The sequence below is a fragment of the Bidens hawaiensis genome, unplaced genomic scaffold (genome assembly GCF_021521415.1).
Source record: "Bidens hawaiensis isolate Kalapana, Puna unplaced genomic scaffold, B.hawaiensis_p1.1 tig00017165_1, whole genome shotgun sequence".
Lineage (NCBI taxonomy): Eukaryota > Viridiplantae > Streptophyta > Magnoliopsida > Asterales > Asteraceae > Bidens > Bidens hawaiensis.
In genome coordinates, this window is record NW_027492598.1 from 87,800 (window position 1) to 107,269 (window position 19,470).

The 19,470-nt window shown below is 34.6% G+C and overlaps 1 protein-coding gene across 2 annotated transcripts; it reads right to left on the reverse strand.

Moving 5' to 3' along the window:
- Positions 1-2,511: 2,511 nt before the first annotated feature.
- LOC143553314 (DNA mismatch repair protein MSH1, mitochondrial-like) lies at positions 2,512-10,131 on the reverse strand. 2 transcript variants are annotated; one of them, XM_077043335.1, is made up of 19 exons: positions 10,055-10,130; positions 9,531-9,650; positions 9,332-9,379; positions 9,178-9,242; positions 8,987-9,072; positions 8,702-8,866; positions 8,515-8,624; positions 8,317-8,422; positions 8,164-8,239; positions 7,813-7,871; positions 7,424-7,491; positions 7,153-7,326; positions 6,280-6,486; positions 5,949-6,205; positions 5,718-5,861; positions 4,554-4,611; positions 4,046-4,336; positions 3,087-3,749; positions 2,512-3,006 (listed from the first exon to the last, which is right to left on the reverse strand). In XM_077043335.1, the coding sequence occupies exons 5-19, from the start codon at positions 8,997-8,999 to the stop codon at positions 2,776-2,778; spliced, it is 2,622 nt and encodes an 873-aa protein (XP_076899450.1). In that variant the 5' UTR covers positions 9,000-9,072; positions 9,178-9,242; positions 9,332-9,379; positions 9,531-9,650; positions 10,055-10,130; the 3' UTR covers positions 2,512-2,775. The 2 variants fall into 2 exon arrangements, with proteins under 2 accessions (XP_076899450.1, XP_076899449.1); XM_077043334.1 differs by having other exon boundaries at positions 2,890-3,749; positions 10,055-10,131.
- Between the last annotated feature and the right edge of the window lie 9,339 nt (positions 10,132-19,470).

A 19,470-nucleotide genomic window follows, 5' to 3' on the forward strand; every position in this document is an offset into this window, starting at 1 on the left:
AGATCTCACTAAGACCAAGCTACTCTCAAATTACCCAGAGACCAGAAAATCCTAAAACAAGGTTCTATGTTATCTTTGACGGTGAGCATAGGGGGGTATACGAAGACTGGTCAATAGTCAAAAGCTACGTGGATGAAAGTAACTATCCATTCAAAAAGTTTGGGACGTTAGCACAAGCCCAACAAAAAGCCACTCGCTATTCAACAAATCTTGGAAAAAGAGAAATACCTTTGAAGGTAACAATAATCTTTCATGAACCCTTAAAACCATGAAAACAAGAAAGAACCGTTGAGTTCAGAAAAGCCTCCCCATTTCCCTCAAAATTAAAAATTTCTGAAGAGAAAGAAGAAGAAGAATCCCAATATATTGTATCTCTTGATGAATTTAGATCATTATGGTCTAAAGCACGGTCTTTAAGTCAAAATGACTTCGAATCCGAGCACATTTACACAGAAGATAAGGCTACTAAAAGTTTAATTGTCTTTTGTCCAAGCGCAAGCCCAGAACTTATCTCCTTAGCATTCTCTGTTGGGTTAGTTAAGTATATTTACCATGCCTCCAATTTACAAGAAATTAGTTTAATGGCTGAAGGAATGAAGAAAGCTATCAAAAACTTTCGCAAAAAGATTGCAGCGGCAAAAGAGGCTAACATCTTCATCAAGTGTACTTCTACATTCCCATATTGGCATCAAGGAAAAACCTTCCAAAGCTACCATCATCTAGAAATCGGTCTTGCTAAAACAAGAACCGTAAATTCATCCAAAGTCATGGAAGAAAAATATGAAGACCCGAGCAACTGGGTTGAAATAAGAGTCAAGAGTCTTCTAAAAATTTTCGAAAATTTGCAGAAGATAAAAGCCGGAAGCTTTAATAAAGTGAACTATTACAGTCACCACTGAATAATCACCAGCTTCAATAGTATTCCGCTACCAAAGCACGAGAAAGAAGCTTTAGAAAAGATGGAGCAGAGAATCATCTTTAATAAAGTAGAAGCAGGATCAGTCACTAAAGAAAGGCTATGTTAGAAGCTTCAGTGCATTTATGAAAATCATAATTGTCAATATTGTTCAAGCGGTACAAAAGAAAATAATAGCTCTCATCTTTACAGCTATTACTCTGACGAAGACACCAGAGAACTGTACCCAACACATGGGTATGTCGACTAGAAACGTCATACATGACGAAATTGTAAGGGCATTTTAGTCAATTGTATAAATCTTCTCATCATATATAAAGGGGAATGATTTTTAGTTTGAGCATCGCATCCTCATCTAGTTTTTTTTTATTTTCTCTTTACTTGTAATATCAATCATGTGTGCTAGTGAGTAATCTTCTTGCTAAAGGAGAGTATTATGTAATTACCAAGAATTTCTTCCCCAGGGAAGAACAATTATGAAATAAATATATCAGTTCCTATTATCCATCATGTTCATCTTTAAGAATTTTGCAAAACCTGGAGCCCTGGAGCCATAAGAATACCGTTAAGGCAGGAGGCTGTAGGGAACAAATTGGTTGGGTTGGTCACTTGAAAAATTCAACTTAAGAGATTTACTTAGTTGGATAAGAAAAAAAGGCATGGTTTATTTTATGACTGTTAAATTACTTCAAAAGTATTTATTATAATATCTCCTTAAGCACTTTTACAAATATTTGATTTCTCAAACAAGACTCGATTAGTCTCTATCGAAACTAAATGATTTCTAATAAAAAACTTAGTCAAAACAAAACAATAAATAAAGACTTTATGTCCAATAAAAACGATCCCACAAATCGTTTAATACTCAAGAAATTGGTGCATCGACATTTTTACATGTCTTCTGACATAAATACCCATAAATTGAGTTTAATACTCAAGAAAAATGTATCAAAGCGACTCATTATATTGCGACTCATTATATTCAAGGTAGATAAAGAGGTTGTACATATAGTTATCCAGGTTGTACATAGATGCCATATATATATTATACATATTTTTAAAATCCAAATATGTCATGATACCTAGAAGAGATACAAGGCAAGTTATATAAATGCTTGCAAATGAAATAAACCTATAAGAGATACAAGGACAATTTTGAGTGTGTTTGGGAATCTCTTTATAGTTTATAAGTTATAAGGTGTTTAAAAAAGTTAAAGGTTGTGAGTGGATAAATCAGAAGTTACAACTTGAAAGTTATAACTTATGACTTATATAAATAATAAGGAAGTTAAATAAGGAATCCCAATAGTGAGTGCCTGAATGGTTTTATTGTGCAGAATCTTGAAACCACACGAAAACTTATTAATGGCCAGTTTATATAATAGGATGGAGTTCATACATCAATCTATTATTGCGTATAATAACATAACCCAGAAGTACCTACCGGTTTCTCAGAGGCACAAACCACAGTAAAAGACTGCGAGTCATGACAGTAGTTTGTTGATAATGACGTCTGAAAACGGGTCATTTTAGTAGGACGTTAAGTCGTTAATATACATATCAGGTGATATGGCCTTTATATAGAAATCGACTTTGGACAACATCAACTCAATTTGGCCCGTGCCACTTCTAGCTTAATTCTTTAATGTATGCTACAAGACAAAAACACAACCTAGACCGACAGATCCATCGAAAAGTAAACGGGTCAAAATTCCTACATTAAAAAGATGGTGAAAGAGCTATAACCTTCAGGCCCGCCAAACTAGTGGTGGCTGGCTGACAACAAAATTTCCCGTTCCGCCAGTATTTGAAACTACGATACATCAATTACTAAAAAATTTACACAGTCCCTCCGTTAATCACCTCTGTAAGCTTACACTTTCTATCGAGACATCACACGTGCCAAAGTTCCTATGCTTACCATCGGCTATATTCGTGAGCTGAAACCCATGTTTTGGTAGCTGGTTAATCAGAAGAGTTTCCAGCTGGCACGCCATGCTCTTCCCCGGTACTAAGAAATACAAAAAGGAAGCGTTTTGCATTCCCTGCTTTGATCGATGAGCACGCACCCGCCCCTCCAGATCATCACTCTGAAATAATAATTTATATCAAAGACATTAGTGGAAAATCAAAAAAATCTTGAAAATAATAGTTAAGTGAGATGACTTGCCTGTCCGACATAAAGGCTGTTATCAGGTCTAATAATCACATAAACGCTCGAAGCACCAACTGCAGATGGTGGCGGTTGTTGCCTAGGAGCAATTACAACGCATCTTATTCCACCTTCATATTCACTTCTCATCTTGCAAACCTCAATCAACCCCCTCTCACATATCATGCTAACAACATTCTCAACTTCCTCCAAAAAGTTATTCGTTCGGTCAGTCAGTTCAAGAGTAAGGTTTTTGTCGGTTTTATGAGACCCATTTTCATTAATAAAATCTTGTTCATCAGTCGTGTGCATTGAAACATAAAGCTCTTCGGCTCTTTGTATAATTGCCTCAGGAACCCCTTCGTTCTTAGCTGTTTCAAATGCAAGACTCTCCCGACAAATTCCATCAGTCAACTGCCATGTGGGTTTGGTTTGACCGTCCACGTGTTGACTTCCCATGGCTTTAAAGACGGTATTCTTTATGGTCAATGGCAGCTTGAAGATATCATGCAAGTGAGTTGATACAATGCCTAAACAACCAATCGAATCAAGAGTTTCAACAATACTAGCAGCAATACATGTCCCTTTTGCGGTTTCGGTTCCTCTACATATTTCGTCCACTAGGACAAGGCTCCTTGAAGTGCCCCCCGCGATAATAGACCGCAACTCCGACATTTCAATCTAAGATCACCAATCTGAGGTTAGTGTTGTTATTCGCAATATCTAGTAGGGGTGTACATTAAACCAAAATAACCACCGGTAACCAAACTAACTGAACCCAACCCAAAATTGACTTTTGTTATTAAACTTAATGATTATAATTTTTATTTTTGAATGTTAAATAATTTATATGGATATAAATTTTTATCCCAAAAATTTTAACCCCGTGTTCGATCCATACCGGTTCGGTACAGATTAAGCTTAAAACGACAGCACACCCCTAACGTTTAAGGCGTAAGAATTTATGGTTATGCCACCTGAAATGAGCTCTTGCCATCTGCAGGGCTATCATAAGATTTCATGTGTAACATAATAGAATCGAACTGAGGAATTGTTGCTGACTCAGCCGGGACCATAAACCCACATATTCCAAAGAGTGATGCAGCACAAATGGAACGCAGCAAGCTTGATTTACCACCTCCGTTTGGTCCAGTTAAAAGAAACATGGACTTCATATCAATCGTATTCCTCACACCGCTGCCTTCAGCTGCATCAAACCAATATGGTAATAGACCCGTAATCTGCATCCCACTTGTTTGCCCCGTTTCCTACATCGAAATTCAACGTAAGAACAAAATACTAACATTACATGACATGAAACCTTTATATTACTTGGTTTTCTAGCTCCTGCTATAGAGCATATCAGAATACTCTCACATAGATAACAGAAAGTGTGACAATCATAGTGAATCAAAACAGTAACAAACCAAAAGGTAATAAAATAATAACAGTAAACTACAGCTAACACAAAATGGTGAGAGATACCTGAGAAGCAAACGGATCAATGAGAGTAGGAAAAACCCATTTCCTTCTTCTCCCTTCGCTGCGTCAGCATCAGAGAAATCAGGAAGCATATTAAAATCTTTTCTGATCCCCTAATAATCAAGAATCTTACAAAATAGCACTTGCTTGTAAAGGTACAGAAACTGGCATGTACAAGAAATGAGAGAGAAGCAACTTATCGAGCCAAGCCGCCGGTGAGCTACTCAAGATCAATCACTACGAGCTCGAATCAAGCCGAGCTTAAACAAGCTTGAGCCTAATAATAAGCTTGTTTACTAAATGAGCCCAGGCCCAGTGACAAACTAGGATTTCTGAAATTCGTTGACTGAAAATTCATAACAGCTGGCCCAATTCGAGAAGGGCTAATTCTCCGATTACAAGGATACTGACAATAAAACTCGACAAAGAACGAAACAAACGAAAAATAATATTAAACCTACTACTATGAACAGTTATGAAACTGCTACCCACTACTTCATTGATGCAAATTAATTGCAGTTAAAGGACTTAGGCAGGAACAACCCGGTCTGACTTGTTTCCCTTTGGGGGGTAACCAGGTTAGTATCACCCGAGCTTCACTTATGGAGCTTGAGCGGACTCATGAGCCTATCCAAGCCTATTATATATAAAATTTTCCTTAGTATATTAATATATTTATATAATAATTAGTTCTGTATATAAAACTATAATAAAAATAACTAAATAATATATATTATGTTATATATATATATATGTATCACAATTAAAATGTTAAAAAAGAATAAAAAATGCATATAAGTTAATTAGTAGATCATAAATTAGCCGAACTCGAGCTTGAAAAACCACACTTGAACTGAACTCGAGCTCCCGTAAGCTAAACGAACCAAGCTCAAACCTAGTAACGCTGGGCTCAACTTGTTGGCACCCCTAAGCGCTAGGTGATAGAAAAAGAAGAGGCTATAAATGTGGGTCAAATTTAGGGTTTGGAGGAGGCTCATGTGTAAAAACCAAAAGAAAGAACAGCCTATAAATTGTTTTCTTGATGAAGAAGATTAATATGTAAAAGAAACGAGAGAGATGTAACTTTTGGGTGTACATAAAGCTTATCTAGTTGTACATAAAGCAACGCCACATGCTTTTTAAAACCAAGGTAAAGGTAATATGTACCTCACATGAGCAAATAATGCCTTTGCAATGACAAGCAACACAGAGGCAAAAACAAGAACATTAACTTTAGCTTGCAATTCACCAGAAAGCTCCCTTAACAACTCTAAAACCATTTCCTTTGCGTTTGCCCCAGCCTCGTGATACCTAAAACATGAATACAAAACCACAAGTTCCGTAACATAAACAATATAATAAAAACTATTTATTAAATCGAAAAGCAAAAACACTAACCTTGTGAGTGCATCCTCCACCTTCACTGTGGTAAACCATTCCTCCCCAACCTTTCTACCCCTCGAATCCTTACACGGCCTAAGTTGTTTTATTTGTTCTTCTCCCGGGGTCCCAGCCCACACAGCTGGCGCAAACCGTTTCCCTTTAAACCAAACAGCTTTGTGCTCACGCGCGTATGCGATTTCTCCCTTTGGGCCTCCAAATGGTGAGGTGCTAGCTTTTATTCTTGACACTATAGGAAGGAAATCTTCCGTAACCTAAAAGAATAGGCACACGTTCGGTTATGGTTATTAAACGTTTGATATAAAACAAGATTACTATTATTACTTACGGCTAACGATAAGGCTTCAGCAGCTTTATCAACTTCCTCGTAAGCTTCTAGAAGATGGATCCTCTTAACGCGGCCCTTCCATGAAGACTCCATCTCCTCAAAGAATTCATTTGGTATGTTCACATGCGAACTCATTTTCTGATTACTTTCACCGTCTAAAGAGATGATTTCACCAATTCTACATGAGACACTTTCACATTCTTTCACCTGAAAATCACCAACAAGAAATAGTTAACTAACCGTTTGTCTAAAGATGTCCATTTCAAAAAAAAAGTATAATTACAATATATAAAAGTGTTGTCAGTTGTCATACACTTATGTAAATGGTTCTTAATGCATAAACTATTTCTTGCTGTTTTGTACTTATATATCATGATACTCAAATTTAGGGGTTTAAATGAGCCAAGCTCGGCTCCTTTCGAGCTCTATCTCTAACGCTCGGGATTGGCTTGTGGGTAGTTTTTGAAGCTCAAGTTCAGCATGTTTATTATTTATTAGTTTATTAGTACCTTTATAATTATGTTTATATATAATTACAATTAAAAATTTATATTTAACATAATATATATTATGAAGTTATTTTTATCATACTTTTATATATAATAAAATTTATTTATGTAAATATATATTTAATATATTAAACAATACATGAATAACAGGCTCATTTAGGCTCGCAAGCCTACTCAAACTCAATAGGTGAAGCTTTGGCTCGTTTATTAAAGAAGCATATTGTTAGGATTGAGCTTGTTTAAGCTTGGCTTCATTCACGTTTTTAGCGAGTGGATATTTAGTAGCTCATGAGGGGCTCGGCTCGTTTACATCGCTAATCAAAATCTTTCAAGAAGAATCATTTGAAGAAAACTGAACACTTACTAGTGTCTCCATGTCGATTTTCAGTCCTGTTGCCACCCAAGTAGGATCCACTAATAATCTTAGAATCTCATTGAGTTCAGAGTTACTATACAACTGTAAGATCTCATCGAGCACACTTTTGATCTTCCAGAACTCAATGTGGTTTGTTTCCCTCAGCTCAAGTAACTTTACAAGCTGCAAGATACAGGGCCAAAGATATTGAACTCAGGTAACAGAAAGAAAAGTATCTAAAGATTTATGAGTGCCAAAAAATTGAATCAATTTTGAATACCTTTGATGGTGTGATGCAAGTGAACTCGGGAATTGTGCATGAAACATTGCTCATAAGTTTGCAGATGTCTGAAAATGTTGAAATAGAAAACAAAAGCAGTTAACATAAAAGTAAGGCAGAAATTATTTATAAATAGTTTCTAGCAGAGGTTTCGCAACATTGTGAACATCATTCACAAAATTTGAACACAGATTTACTTATGCGCTGTCAAAAGAGTTTGATCTCAGCTGACAAACTCTCTAACTATAACGAATTCCAACATAAGTCTCCTAGTCACACCTTCAATGAGACATGTTTTCTGGATGCGATGAATGATTACTAATATATCACATAAAAATTATGGTTGAATTGAATTATTTCATGCCAACCAATGTTAGCTAGAAACGGACCTTGAATGGTAGATGCAGTTGCGTAAGCAGGAGGATTCAAAAGAAGATCTCTAAAATACCTGTATACCGAGCACAAAAAAAATCAAGGAAACTTAATGGCAAAACATTAATGAAAAGATAACAAAATTTTATCATCAAAGATAAAAAATAAATAAATAAAAAATGATTGCATTAGTTGACATTCTTATTTTGTTTGTGGGAGGCATCGCAAAAGAAGACAAGAACTTTGGGCCATTTGGTAAGATTGACCCAATTCAAGACTAAAAAATGTAAGCATAGCTTTTCAATGTATATCTCTGCCACCAATGCATTATATAATACAGATTTTTAATTAACAGACTCTACACTTACATCGCCGGTAGTCCAGTACAATTTGATGGGAGCAAATATTTTAACAAAAAAGGTATCCCCTCAGTTTGTATAGCACCTAACATACACATGACACGTGTTAGAACACAATACAATGATACAAAATACATCATAATTGAAGAGATGACATCTAACCAATTTGTGAGGCTGTTCCAAGATGCAATGGACGAGGCCTGTTTTCTGAAGCAACTGTCACATTCCTAAATGCCACGTTGTCATCGAGCCCATATACCTCTTTTACCTGAAATTACAACATAAACAGTAAACCATTTATAACACGTTGACAGATGCAAGTATAGAAGTTTATAAAAATACATAAAATGTATATTAAACCTTAAATAAGATCTCATCAAGCATGTCCCCTAGAAGCCATTCAAAGTGTCTGCCACTGCATTCTGCCCACAATAACCCGCCTTCACCAAACTCTCTCCAGCTAGAAGTCCCTATTAAAGAAACGAGAGTCATGAACTCATGATATGGCATTTATTACAAAAATGTTGTATCGAAAAGAAAAAAATACCCGAAGAATTGTTCTTCAGTGATTTATGAAGAAACAAATAATGGTAATGGCAAGTACGAAGCTTGGTAACTAATGCTTCTTCAGTTAAACCGTCCTCTAAAGAAAACGTCTTCATAGTCTCCAGTACTGAAACCATGCAATACCCTTTTGCAGAACGAGATATGCCTATAAATTGTAAACAATAACAACAAGAATAGTTCGCATGTAAAAACTAAAAAATAATAATAATAAACATGATTTTGATAGCTACTGAGATAAATGAATAAAGTTATAACTTGTACATACCAACAACCGGCATTGGCTCGGGAAACTCAAGATCACGATCGTCTTCAACGAGCCCAAAAACATAAGGACTTCCAGGATGTGCATGCCTTTATAATGTATAAGCAAAATGCAATTGGTCAAATGCAAAGGGCGGTTAAAAACAGACTCAGAACGAAGTTGCAAGGATGAGATTTGAGTATGTAACTAACTACCCGGATATAAAACGGCTTTTGCGAGAACGGGCTTGAGTTGGACCCTGAACTTCTTCAACAATGCACTAGAACCACAAGCAATAAATTTTTTTTCCGAATCAAAAGTCAACCATGATGAGTAAAATTGACTAAAATCAAAAGTCAAAGAACTTACTACTGAAAACCCGTTACGTGTTAAATCATCCAATGTTTGACGTAAATTCTGCAGAATATAAAACAGATAACACTGATTACTTAAACGGAAGTCCAAGAAATAGCCAATCACAGCAATTGTGTGTAAAGTATAAACCAAGCTTAACAAATAACACAGGCTAGTTGTTAAAACTTTTAATATGGTGATTTATATGTCATACCACAACAGGACAGCCAGCTTTTGGAACGCTATCTGAACGAAGACCACCACAAGGATTCAAACCAGCATATTCCACAAGGATACAAGCATCAAATCCAATGGCTTCATAAAAGTCCCCAACCTAAATAAATAAACATCATTATATTAGTTATGAGTTTATGGCTATTAATTTCAACGAATTTACTAATGGATGGGTTGATTTAGGTTGTATTTTATCTCAAACGAGTCAAATAAACAGATTTAGAAAAGGTAGAACCACTTAAAATTCACCTGAGGTTATTGTCATTGCATACAGCCTCTTGAATCATTTTGTTTAAAGATTAATAGTATTATTGTTACAGTCATTAACTGCACACTATTTACCAAAAATTTTAAAAGATGAAAAAATAATTACTTGAGGGTCAACCCAATCACACCCCACCAGGACGTTTAAGCCCGTACCAAAAATTAGCCATTTCAACCCGTCAGCCACCCCACGCATCAAGCCAACTCTAGATAGAAGAAGAGAGAGTACTATGAACATACCCTACAAAGTAAAACTTCACGAGGGAACCTTGACTTTAACTTCAATATTTCACAATTAAGTGTTCCTTCTTTTAGACTTCAAATTAAAAAAGAAAAATCAGTTCCAAAGATTCAATAAGACAATTGAATATAATGAACACAAGGAAACAACACTTGCCTCCCATTCTTCAAGCTGTCATCCAATCCAAGCAGATTAGAGTTAACCAACCTCGTTACCAATTGAACAGAAGATGTCTTCACACATGTTTGCATTTTCTGAAACAACAAAATACCCAAAACATCTAAGAAAATAAGCAAATAAACTAGTTAAATGTTTATCTATAATATATTACCTCCTTCCACCACATAATATGAGAATAATCTTTCTCCACGGGAACATCTTTTGGTTCCCTGAGCTTTTTTGCTGATTTGGTGCTTGCAGCCCTTCTCTCTTTGAAGCAAAAAACCTGCTTCGGCTGCCTGCTACTTCAAAAACAAAAGACCAATAAGAGTGTGTTACTGTTCATCAATTTTGTAAAAATAAAAGAGGACTACTTATTAATTAGCAAACACTGGGTGAAACATACATGTGTGCTCTATCCAATCAAGAGTTAGGAACTTACGGCCAGGAAGAAAAGTAACGGAGAGGAAGAGAAGAAGAAGAAGAACGCCACCAAGCGGCCTTTGAGATACCCACGGACCCCACTGCCACCGTCACCCAACACATATTATTGCTTCTTGTCCGAAGCGCTTTCACCGTTTTCCCGCCATAAGGTAGAAGATGGATGCCAAACAGCGGAGTTCTACTTCAGACAAACATGTCTCTCACCATTGTTGTTTTCTAGTAGCCCAGCGCCTCGACCTGTTTTTAACTATTCGTTTGTGTTGGTTTAATTAAACGAGCGAACCAAAATGAACACATGTTTCTGCTCATTCATTTAACATTTGTTTATGTACTAATCAGCTTTTTACTCCCCCCCCCCCCCCCCGTGGGGTCCTAATTACGTGTCGTTCATTATTTCACTGGAGGCTGTCGCTTAGCCTGTTTTATTCACATGTTTGCTTTTCTTTAATCGATGTATCATTTCTTCTGAGAGAATGTTACTTTCTCTACACTCTTCAAATGTATTTCAAATGGATGACCTTCTATAATGCGTGTCAGCTCTTGACACAATAATATTTTGGTGGCTGCAGTAATTGATGTTTTTGAAACTTCCAACCGTAATTTGTTGAAGGGTTTTTAGAATTTTTAGATATCCATTGACTCTAATGGAGACCCAGTTGCTAACGTCTTCTCGTTCTTCCATTATTTTGGAAGGTTGGAGATTTCTTGTTTTGGCTATTCCAACTTCTAACACATGTAGAGCGGGAAAGCTTCTTCCTTGATACCAATCTAGTAATGCTGAAGTGAATTCTATGTAAATGTTGGCATCTTTTGCTGCTGCTATTTTCTTTCTAAAGGTTTTATAGCCTTCTTCATTCCTTCTGTAAGATTTCTTGTAAGTTTGCTGAGGGATAAATATGTTTAATTAATCCAGCCGAGAATTAACTAGATGGGGATCTACTCCTGGATAGAAGTTGTATAGACTCTTTGTCATTTTATCTTCTGTGAATATGTGCTCGACTTCAAAGTCTTCAGGACTAAGGGCCCTAGCTTTTGACCAAACTGATCGGAATTCGTCTAGAGTGATTAGATCGATTTCTTCATTTTGGATTTCAATTCTTTTCTCTATTCTTTTTCAATGGGTAAATTTGAAAAGCTAACCGGTGAGGTTTCTTTAGTTTTGTTACAGGCATGGGGAAGACCATAATCCTTAAAGATATATCTTTCTTTCCGAATTCTGCTGAATACCTTGTTGCTTCTTGTTGAGCTTGTAACAGGGAGCCGAATTTTTTGTAGGGAACTATTGTATGCTGAACGTATTTTGAGACAATAGCCCAGTCTTCATAGATTCCTCTGTGGTCTCCATAAAAAATGATGTAGAACCTCGATTTTTGATTTCCTGGAGATGTCACCTTTTGAGCATAGGTGGTTTTAATAGTTTTTGGCAAACTATCAGCCGTGAACGGATTTGAGTCGTCTTTACCGGAGCCGTTTGCTTCCGGACTAGAAGATGATTGTGGCTCATCTTTTGCCGTATGTATGCTTTTTCCCAAAGCATCAGGGATCAACGGACTTGATTTTTCTTTACATAACCGTTTGTAAAGGAATAGATTATGTTTTTAGAGTTTCGTCTTCCTGTACAGAATTTACAGTTTTGGCGTTAAGCAACTCATTGTATAGCGTTATTTGCTGTCGCAAAGCTTGTAATTCTATAAAAAGAATTTTTTCTTTTAGGCGTAAAGCCTTGATTTTTTCTTTCTCTTCTTCCATCACATTTGTTTTTCTAGATATGGATGTGATGAGTTTTGAAATTGTATTTTTTTGCCGCCAGTAATTCTTTTTCATTACTGTGGTAATTCTTTTCAGCTGGTTTAAAACTTCCAGGTGTATAATTACAAATTTCCTCTCTATCAGCTGTTTTTGCCTTTAAGACCCCTCCCCAAAAATCATTTGAGGCACCGGTTTCAATTATAAGGGAGTCTTCTTCTTTCGGAAGATAAAGTCTTAGAAAGCTTTTTAAGTTTTTCTTTATCTTTCTAATATAGTCTGTATCGGATTCTTTCCAATCCAATACTTAATCCTTTTTTAATTTTACCTGTAGCGGCTTTCTGAGCTCTGCAAGCTTTGGAATGTAGCTTTCTGCATAAGTTAAAACACCAAGAAATCTTTGTAGATGTTTTTTATCTTCTAAAGTGTGGAAATTTATTTAAATTTTCCAAAATATGTTTTTGTGGGCAATAAGTACCTTGATCTATTTCAAGACCTAAATAATTTATCTTTGTTTAAAAAAGATTTGCCTTTTTTCTTGACAAAATAATTCCATATTTTTCAATTGTTTTTAAAACTGATAAAATATGAAAATAGTGATGTTCCTCGGAGCTAGAAAATATTATAATATCGTCTACGTAGATGGTACAATAATCTTCTAATCCCCTTAAAGCATTCTGCATATGTCTTTGAAATATGCTTAGTGCTTGTTTTAATCCGAAATGGACTACCTTCCATTGGTAATGACTATCAAGACATGTAAATGCAGTTAATAATAGAGATTCTTCGTCTAACAATACCTGCTAGAAACCACTTTTGCAGTCGAAACTAGAAAATATGGTTTATTTCTCTTAAGAGGGTTAATAGTTTTTGCTTCCAAGGAAGATTGTCACTATCTCCTATTGTTGCGCGTTTACTGCTTTATAATTTACGACAATTCGCTTCTTTCCTCATCTTTTCTTAGCTTCATTTTCAACTAAAAAGGCTGGTGACATATGAGTTGATTTACTTGGATAATTAATTTTAATTCAAGTAACTCTTTAATCTGTTTGTTAAACTCTTCTCTGTCCTGTGGACTGTATTTTATGGGTTTTACTCTAATTACAGTCTTAGGGTCTATTAATTTTATTAAAGCCTTCATCCAGTTTTTGGATTTTTCCGGGTCAATAGGATTTTCTGAGCATACCTTTATAGTTATGCTCCCATTATTAGAATTTGGTATGCCTTTGTGATATGTCCCTTTCACAAAACTCATCACATCCATATCTAGAAAAACAAATGTGATGGAAGAAGAGAGAAAAAATCAAGGCTTTACGCCTAAAAGAAAAAATTATTTTTATAGAATTACAAGCTTTGCGACAGCAAATAACGCTATACAATGAGTTGCTTAACGCCAAAACTGTAAATTCTGTACAGGAAGACGAAACTCTAAAAACATAATCTATTCCTTTACAAACGGCTATGTAAATAAAAATCAAGTCCGTTGATCCCTGATGCTTTGGGAAAAAGCATACATACGGCAGAAGATGAGCACAATCATCTTCTAGTCCGGAAGCAAACGGCTCCGGTAAAGACGACTCAAATCCGTTCGCGGCTGATAGTTTGCCAAAAACTATTAAAACCACCTATGCTCAAAAGGTGACATCTCCAGGAAATCAAAAATCGAGGTTCTACATCATTTTTTATGGAGACCACAGAGGAATCTATGAAGACTGGGCTATTGTCTCAAAATACGTTCAGCATACAATAGTTCCCTACAAAAAATTCGGCTCCCTGTTACAAGCTCAACAAGAAGCAACAAGGTATTCAGCAGAATTCAGAAAGAAAGATATACCTTTAAGGATTATGGTCTTCCCCATGCCTGTAACAAAACTAAAGAAACCTCACCGGTTAACTTTTCAAATTTACCCATTGAAAAAGAATAGAGAAAATAATTGAAATCCAAAATGAAGAAATCGATCTAATCACTCTAGACGAATTCCGATCAGTTTGGTCAAAAGCTAGGGCCCTTAGTCCTGAAGACTTTGAAGTCGAGCACATATTCACAGAAGATAAAATGACAAAGAGTCTATACAACTTCTGTCCAGGAGTAGATCCCCATCTAGTTAATTCTCGGCTGGATTAATTAAACATATTTATCCCTCAGCAAACTTACAAGAAATCTTACAGAAGGAATGAAGAAGGCTATAAAACCTGCAGAAAGAAAATAGCAGCAGCAAAAGATGCCAAAATTTACATAGAATGCACTTCAGCATTACCAGATTGGTATCAATGAAGAAGCTTTTCTGCTCTACATGTGTTAGAAGTCGGAATAGCCAAAACAAGAAATGTCAAACCTTTCAAAATAATGGAAGAACAAGAAGACGCTCCATTAGAGTCAATGGATATCTAGAAATTCTAAAAACCCTTCAACAAATTACCCCCCCCCCCCAAAAAAAAAAAAAAAATCTTGTATTACAAGTTTGTTTTACATTTTTGTTTCTAATATTTATATTCTTGTTGGATTTAATTTTTTTTTATTGTAAACAAATTAATAATATACAAGTTTGATGATAAAATGGTTTCACAAATAATTGATATGCTATAACTCAGTTTAAAAGTTTTCTGGGTTTGCTGTGACACATGAGCCGCTTAATTTTTTTTTACTATAATATTGTCTGTTAATTATAAATAATATCTTTTTTAGGAAATTATATATTAATTTTTAATATATTTTTATTTTATAGGATTTTCATATCAAATATTTGGTGAGATTAATTTATAATTTAATGAGATGTTATAACTTGTTTAAGGGCTATCTGGGTTTGATGGGACCCATACACGTGAATTCGGGTCAAATACATGAGAATCCTCCGTTTACATATAAACAATTTGGTGGCTTGAGATAATGTAAGGAGCAATCAAAAAACTTTTAAATGTTTCATTTATATACTAGAAGTGTGCCCGCGCGATGCAAGGGGAAACACATACTTTAGTAATCATGTAAAAAATTTATGGGTATTCATTATTCCATTTGAAACTGTGAGACCGTTCATCAGTTTGGTTTCACAGTTGAAGCCAGAGCTGACCGTATATAATGAAATGTTAATTTTAATTATTTACTTATTTAATATTAGATATGTTTTATAATATATATTAAATAGTTTTAAAAGATAGTTAAATAAAGTTTTATTTAATACTAGTAAATGCGTCTATTACAATTTTAATATAGCCAAATTTCTATTATGATTTTTTGTAATCTTTATTCTTGTTATGATTTTGCTTTCTATTTATTCTAATAAGGTTTATCATTTCTATGAACAAAGTTATTTTTGTTCATATTATGATTATTTTAAGTAATTTATTAGTTGGTGCTTAATTTGAAGTGAATGTATAGACAAATTAATAATTCTTATTTTATACTCAATTTATTATCGAAATACAAACTACATCGGAACCTAATCATTGGCAATGGTTCGGTTTAGTTGGGTTTAATTTAAAACAGTTCAGTTTTGGTTTTGACAATAAAAAAACGTGTAAAGTTAGCTATTGGTTTAATTTAAAACCATCAAAACCGAACCACAAATGCTTCTGCATAAAATGTTTTTTTTTACTTCGAAAACTATAACAATATTATAATCAAATTATATATAATAAAATGCTCGTTTTTATGATATCATTTATTCTAAAAAATATTAACGTATGAAAAAGTTATAACCGTTTAAAAATCGTGAGGGTAGTTGGGTTAAAAGTCAAAATAGTATATATATATATATATATATATATATATATATATATATATATATGTATGTATGTAAATGATTAAGGATCAATATTGTAACTATGAGGGATTCAAATTGTAATTATTTTGAATAAGTTTCAAATGCACGTGATATTTAGTGTGTTAATGACCCTTCTACCCTTTGTTATAGGTTGTACCTCATGCTTGGAATGTTATAAATTACTTAAAAGATCGTCTTAAATTACCATTGTTTGGTGTATTACATATACTAAATATATATTTATAACGGAGTATTTAAGATAGAAAATCATTAAATATTATCTGGATGAGATATCATTTGTTAATTTGTGTTTCATTTAAGTGTTTTATTTATATTCGCTTGTGTTCATTTACATTTGTTCATATATGTTCATTTATTTTGTTCCGTTATGTTGGTTTATATTTTAAACAAACGAACGCAAATGTTCATTTTTTAAATAAACAAACATGAACATAAATATTTGTTTGATTAAGCGTTCGTGTTCGCTTAAAGTTAAATGAACGAGCACGAACATGCCCTTGTTCGTGTCCATTCGATTCGTTTACAGGTTTTCTTTATTCACATTGATGAATACATCGGTCTCAATCTCTAGTCTCTACCGATTTTATTTGTGTTCGTGAACACATTCATTTCCTTAATGAACGATCACGAACATAAGATCTCGTTCAATAAGTGTTCGTGAGTCGTTCGTGAAAATATTATTTCCTTAACAAACAAACATAACACAAAGCCGTGTTTGTGTTCATTCGGTTCATTTACAGCCCAATAGCGCCCGTTTCTAAACAAGTGTGTTCATCATAAATAACTTATGACTATAGGTTCATAATAAGTTACACCATGACTAAGACTGGTTTGTTAGACCATGTGAACGTGGTTTAGGCGAGTGTCTCATCTCTACATCACCACCGTAGCATACGCCGCAGGATATACGGGTATACTTAAGGGGAAGACGGGCGTGAAAAACCTCCGAGGTGAGAAAATTGACTTGGTAGAGGAATCACAAAGCAACACCTTGCGTCTTGTTTCTTATTATTTCTATTTTGATATATTAAAAAAAGTATATAAATATTTTTATATAAACTTTTGATGAAAACGTAGTTGTTTTATGTTGAAAGAACCAAATTTGTTAATATATATTTTTTATTAATTATATTTAACCTGAATTGTTTAAATTTATGGATAAAAATGTGATGTTAAAAGATGTTTTTGCATATACTTGATTTTAGAAGGAATTACGTCATGCGCAATTTAGGGGTGTGCAATAATCGAAACCGAACCGAAAACCGACGAAACCGAACTTATATAATCGAAAACTGAATTAACTGAAATTAACCGAACCGAACCAAACTCTTCATTTTTTAATATTTTCAAGCTTTTTTCCCTCTATTTCATGTATTATATGTATTAATAGTTAGTTATGTATTCATTTCATGTATTTAAACATTCATTTCATGTATTTTTAAGCAAAATTTTAGCCCAAGTTTGATATTGGTTATTAACCGGAATTAACCAAATCGAACCATGCACACCCCTAATGTGCATAAAGGAAAGTTGAAGGGCTTTTTGAGAGAAAGTTTGGAGATCCAACATGCCCAAGTTACGATCGACATTCATTCGGTTCATCATTGTCTTCTCCTTTCCATTTGAAGCAACAATTGATTTTTTCTGAGACCTAGCATAATGCATAAAATAATTTTTGAATAGCTATAAATTGTCTTGAAAAGCCCTGAGAAAGAATTCTGCAAGATGTTGTGTTTTCTCATAGAAATATATTCGTTTAAAAAGAGCTCTAAAAGATATTGACATATGCACATACACAAGAAGTATATAATTTATTTTGGGGAGAAGAACCGTCTTTATTTAAACTAGAAATAATAATACTATCTCAATCATAACATTTGGTAGTTATTGTTTCGTCCAATCAAATTTTTTTGTTTGATTATTCAAATTGGTGAATCGTGTATCGAATCTTTGTACTAAACAAGTTAAACAAGCCATAATAATAAGGTCTAAATAGCATTAACTAACTTTGGCATCTCAAAAATAAATATCACAAACTATTTGACACGTGCTTTGATTGACAGTTAGGATGAGAAGTAATTAATTAAAAATATTTAATAAAATACATTAAGGGTAAAAAATTAGTTGCAGCTGGTGGTTGGTGGTTTGAAGCTGGTAGCTGGAATTTTTTAATAAAATGTATAAAATTACTAAAATGAGCATAACTAAAAACAAGAGAAATCTGCTATTTGCCTCCCTGGTTTATATCGTCGCTGTATTGGTTAACCACTGAAAAAGATTTTGCGAACTTTGACTCCCTGTATTTCTCCTGCGGGTTCCTATGACTCCTACCACCAGTTGACCGTAGGTATTTTAGTAATAATACGGTATGGCTGGCAATTGGGTACCTGTTAAAGACACGATAAGACCTGTTAATCAAAAAGTGCGGTATGTGATTTTTCTATTTTCTTAAATAATTGAAATTAGTAGTCTAGACTCCCTCATTATCCCTTATTGGTACACAAAACTTAAAACTGTCTTATAGTCATGGCATATAAAGTAGTTAAACGAGTCGTATTCAAGTTTTAAATTTGTGTCACGTGCATCGCCTCTTACCTGTTAAACCTGTTAAGACACGAATTGCCAGCCCTAATAATACCAACATATTAAGGGTATTTTAGTAGTCTTCTAATAAATAATAAATATAATAATAATAGTAATAGTAATAATAATATAATATAATAATAATAAACAGAAATAATAATAATAATAATCTAGAACAGCAGCTTCATCATCTTCATAACATCAGCTTCATCATCTTCATAACATCAAGAACAACATCATCTCATCTTCATCAACATCTCATCTTCATCATCAACAACCTCAAATCCTCAAACCCACCACCAAGTAATCCCTCTTAATATCATCATCTTCATCATCAATTTCATAACAAGTAATCAAATCTCTCAAATCCTCAAACCCTAGATTTCATCACTCAAATCCTCAAACCCTAGATTTCATCACTCAAACCCTCAAATCTCTCATATCCCACCACTAATCGCTCAACCACCGCACCCATAAATCATTCCGATCAAAACCCCTAACTTCCGGCACCACGCCGTCGCTACGGCAGCCACCGCCGCCATGGATTTCGGCCATCTCGTTTTTCCGGTCACGGCAGCCACCGCCACGGCACCCACGTTCGTGTCTTCATCGACCTTCTGCAACGCAACCACCATGGCATCCATGGAAGCCACCACCCCCGTCGCACCTCCACCCCGTCGCAAGCCCACCCATGTCACACC